This window comes from Hibiscus syriacus, unplaced genomic scaffold, assembly GCF_006381635.1.
Source record: "Hibiscus syriacus cultivar Baekdansim isolate YM2019G1 unplaced genomic scaffold, ASM638163v2 tig00111584_pilon, whole genome shotgun sequence".
Classification (NCBI taxonomy): domain Eukaryota; kingdom Viridiplantae; phylum Streptophyta; class Magnoliopsida; order Malvales; family Malvaceae; genus Hibiscus; species Hibiscus syriacus.
Genome location: NW_024063127.1, coordinates 1522245 through 1527261, shown reverse-complemented (window position 1 = coordinate 1527261; position 5017 = coordinate 1522245). Strand labels below are relative to the sequence as shown.

Here is a 5017-nt window from a genome sequence, read left to right as displayed (position 1 = left end):
ACTGATTGACTAGCCTCCAAGGTTCTTGCTCTCACAAGAATATCTCAACAGATGAGTATTTTTCAATATTTGAGTGCAAACCTTGGGAACAAGGCTAGTTGTATGAATCCAGGTTCAACGTTATTAGTTAATGCAAGTTATGCAACCATCCTTGAGATGTAACATCCAATAAGTCTATAGTTTGCACCAGAATATCTGCAATCATTTATTTTGTACCGAAAAAAGATTGAGATGTATTGAAGTTGAAAGGAAGGACTATTGATGTCTGAGTGTTGTTTTATGGCTCCCAATGATGTGGCTGATGAGTGCCAATTACCTTTAGTATTTTGCACACAATCTTTAGTGGGACTCAATGGTAGGAAGGACTGTGTCCTTTATGCAAGTCATGGAGGCCCATTGCTCTTTCTTTTGCTTTTAAGTTGGTAGGGAGCATCAATTATTCCACCTCTTATTTAATGGAATCTCTTGCCCTACAGCCATACACTTGTTTGCATGTGTGGGTGTGAGCCCATCTTTGCATATCTGTGAAATGGCCCTACTGCTAAAACAGTTGCTCAATACTGCTGATATTTGTGTAGGCAAAACCCCATAATCTTTTTATTTAAAGGGAGATGCTGGTTATATTATCTGCAATGAGTTTAGTTGCCTAAAGCTCCATATAACTTTTTTTAATAATACGCGGTGGTTACAAGATAGCATCTGTTTAGAATCTTTTTTTAGTATTGACAACGTTCACACACCTTACAGACGCAACTGCTTGAACCCGAGACCTCTAGGAAGAACAATACTATTTTTTTTCTTAGATACAGAAAAATGAATGATTTATGCTGCCTGTTAAAGCAAATTCAGTTGAGCATGATAATCATAGGTTCATCTCGAGTCTTCAATAGCATACTATTTTTTTCGGAGAATTGTCTTGTGTCGTATTAGAAAGTTTTTAACCTCCGTTACATATCAGTTTCCTTCATTGTTTAAAGTCATAGAATGAGTTTCACACTCAATCAAATGAAAATGACATGCAATATTGAATCAAAACACACACAGAAAGAAATTGACAGGCAATGTGCTATGACAACCATGAAACAAAGATGGGACAATAGAAATAAACAATTTCTCCATCATGTTGTTGCTTTGTCATCTCAATTTTTCATTTTCATGCTGAATTATTGGACTTCCCCCCCCCCCCCCCACTTGCTTGGTAACAAGTATATGCTCAACTATGTAGCTTTCCAGTTTTCAGTTCAACTCAAGAGGCTGCAATATATAAACCAATTAATTAATCAAATTTTATCACTTAATAATGGTAATTCCATTAAATAATTTGATTGTAGAAGTTGCCTAACATGCATGACTTATTTTTTCAAACATAGTAAACTTTAGGATGTCATGTTTGTCACATAAAAATGGTGAATCAAACTTTTGTTCCGAAATTAAATATACAAGAGACTTAATTTTGTAATAAGAGAAGTTCATTAATATAGTTTGATCAAGTCAAAGTCTTGTCATGATTTATATGAAAATTGACTTTTAATGTAATATTGTAAGAGTTAATAATTATTTAGTTATGATCACTTATTTGAATACATAATTTATTTTTAGGTATAATGTATAAATTAGACATTTCTTTCGATCCATAAATTGACGGATATTGAACGTTGAATATATTTGAATTTTATATCTTTCTATATAATATATCGACGATGATATCAATCAAATTAAAATTGGTATTAGAAATAAAACTTTTATATACAAATTGAATTATTTTGAGTGATATATTAATATATTTTTCCCTTAAATGCTATCTTGAAAAAGAAAGTGACAAGTAGGATGGAGATGAGATAAGCAACACTTGGTAATGTTTCATTGGAGCAATACTTGTTGGTAGGACCATTCAATATGAAGACAGTACAGTGTTGTCATATTCCAATTGGTTGTTACAGATTTATAATTTTTTATATTTTATTGAAAATAGGGACGTCCGTTTTGGAGGACCCCAATGATTGACACATAATAATTGCTAAAACTAATATGTTTTGAAAGGTAAAAATATTATTAATATATATTATATATTTGGAATAGTCATGAATCATCGCTTACACAGAGGAACTAACAGGTGACCACCTTGTTCTCTTTCATGTATGATTATTGAAGTTTCTATATATTTTTTTAATTGAGATGTTGAATCATTATAAGTTTGGAGTGGGGAATAGTTAACATAAGACTTGAATTTGTTTTCTATGTTAATATACAATAATTTTATTCATTCAACTATGATAATATTTCTTATAAACATGATAACTAATAAATTTATATTTAACATTTTAATATATTTATTACAAACACTTCTTTTATTAATATTTCTTTTTAAAATGATTAGATCCTAATTGAGGGGAGTTAAGGAGTCATTCACTTCTCCAACTGGCAAACTATGTAGTTCCATTCCCTAATAAATTCAATTTTTTTTATTAAAACGATTTAAGACATTTTCTTTTTAAGATAATATATATTATTGAAATTATAATGTATAGTTAGTTGAATAATTAATTTTACACTCTCAGCTTTAGAGGTCGTGGAATAACTCTGATCAAAGATAGCGTAGAAAATGAAGGTGGATAAATTATTTTTAATTTTAGGTTTATTATTTTGGAGTGCGACCTAAGGGTATAAATGAGATATAGTATTTGAGAGATCGATTATCATAGTACATGATTTAGATGGATCACAAATTTAATCCATCTTTTCAATTTTAATAAATATTATATACTATAGTTTTAAATTTGTATAAAATATTACTCGTAGTAGCATTAAGATGAAAACACTGTAGAATGGCTATTTGAAATACTGGAATGGTTAGTTTAAGTGAGGTGGACATCATTGAAACTCGTGCCCGTAAGCAACGGCCCAGATTCTCTCTCCGCTCTCTTTATCATCTTCTCTCGTCTCCCCCTTTCATGTCCATTTCCATTTCTCAAATCTCTCTTCTGCGAAGAAATCAGTGGAGAGAAAAGAGCAAAAAAGAGAAAAAAAATCATCCACATATACAAAAAAGCATGTTGCTAGGTAAACGAATACACCATCCTATCAAAAGGACGACAAGCATGACGGGGATCACGGTGGATGTCGTTTCCAACGTGGACGGCAGTTTTGTTGTCCAAGAACCTAACATATCCGACTATCCTCAAAACCACCCTTTCCATGAACTCCCTAACGCCAACTCCGGTTATGATCAACGTTTGTTGTCCATGGTGTCGCCTAGAAACCCCGGCGGCGGTGGTAGAAGATCAGCTTTTACTAGTAACCATGATCTCGACGGCACCGCTCCCTTTCTACGCTCCTGTTGCCTCTGTAAACGCCGCCTAGCTCCTGGCCGTGACATATATATGTATAGGTAATTCCCCCCCTCCCCTTCTTTCTTTCTTCCAAGGAAACCTTTGCTTAAGTCCAGTTTGAATTATTATATCAATTGCAGGGGGGATACAGCTTTTTGTAGTCTAGAGTGCAGAGAACAGCAGATGAAGCAAGACGAAAGAAGGGAAAAATCCAACCTTTTACCTTCAAAGAAAAAAGATCGCCATGCATACGCATATTCATAGCTAAAACCGGCACTGGCAGCTTCCAACATTCTAAATCTGGAGAAGAAGAGGCAAAAATATTCCGAAGTAGCCCATCCCAGAATAAAAAAACAGTGAAACTGGATCGTTTTTCGTCATCGACTAATCTGAGGATCTGCTTCCCTCCATTATCGGAAACCCTCTCATGTTTCACAGTATTATTAAAAGATTGATGACGACAACGATGATGAAAACAATATCGTGGGTGTGCTGTATATTATATTATATGAAATAGATAACAAATATTAATGGGTGCTGTTTATGCAGTGTTTTGAAAATTAGACCGGATCAATCGGTTTAACAGGAAATTGTTATCTAGTTCAGTTCAATCTACACTGGTTAAATCGTTATTAGTAAACCGGTCAAAATCGCTGAACCGTTCAAACCGGACCGGCTGAAAATCGAAAAAAATCGACTATTTTATTTTATTTTTAAAAAAAAATTAAACCAAATGACATCGTTTGTTAAACGAGTCAAGTCGAACTCGAGTATTGTTGAGCTCGACTCAAACTTGAAAACTTTAAAAGTAAGTTCAACTCGACTCAAACGCACGAGCTAAAAATTATCAAGTTCAACTCGAACTCAAAATATAATATTGAAACTTGAACTCGAAAAGGCTTGAACTCAAAAAAAAATTAGAAACTCGATTGAAGCCTAAAATTCGAGCTTGATTGAAGTGAAAGAATATTTCACTCAATGCTCATCAAAAGGCTCCATGATTTTGAATGCCAAATTACCTATATTATTTATAGAATTTAGTTGGGATGCTCTTCTATCTTTCTTAGCCATAACAGATTGTTTTGTTCTCATATTTTTACTCTTTAGACTTTTGGGATGCTCTTCTATGTTTTTTAGTTATGTGAGATTGTTTTTTTTAAAAAAATTAAACCAAACAATATCATTTTGTTATGATTTTTAACCCCAAATTTATTTTTTAATTATAGTTATATAATTATATTTATTATTTAATATGTTTTACCTTAAATATTATATTGTAGTTAATTTGAATCATTTTGTTTCACTTGATTTTATGGTTTTTAACTTATATATGTTATGACTTGCTTTGAATATGACTTGTGATATAAAAAAGTATTTTTATTAAATATTTTTGGTATTTTTATTTAATTTTTTAAATAATTATGATGTCGTCTGGTTCTTTTGATCGGTCGGACCGGTTCAACCGATTGAACCAGTGAACCGATAGCATGGCCGATTCGCTAACCGGTCCGGTTCTGAAAACCATGCGAGTATGTGGATGCTGATGCAAATGGGCAAAATCTTGGAGCTTGAGATCAGCATTTCTGATTCCAGTTTTAAATTCTCTCCAAGCCTATTCATTTTCCCTTCTTTTATGTTTTTTTTTCTTTTAACGGCAAACTAAATTGTTCATAATATGAAGAAAATGA

At 32.6% G+C, this 5017-nt stretch overlaps 1 protein-coding gene across 1 annotated transcript; it reads left to right on the top strand.

The window, feature by feature from the left end:
* Positions 1-2843: 2843 nt before the first annotated feature.
* Positions 2844-3854, top strand: LOC120165624 (FCS-Like Zinc finger 5-like). The gene is made up of 2 exons (XM_039175101.1): positions 2844-3388; positions 3470-3854. The coding sequence occupies exons 1-2, from the start codon at positions 2847-2849 to the stop codon at positions 3591-3593; spliced, it is 666 nt and encodes a 221-aa protein (XP_039031032.1). The 5' UTR covers positions 2844-2846; the 3' UTR covers positions 3594-3854.
* The last annotated feature ends 1163 nt before the right edge of the window (positions 3855-5017 follow it).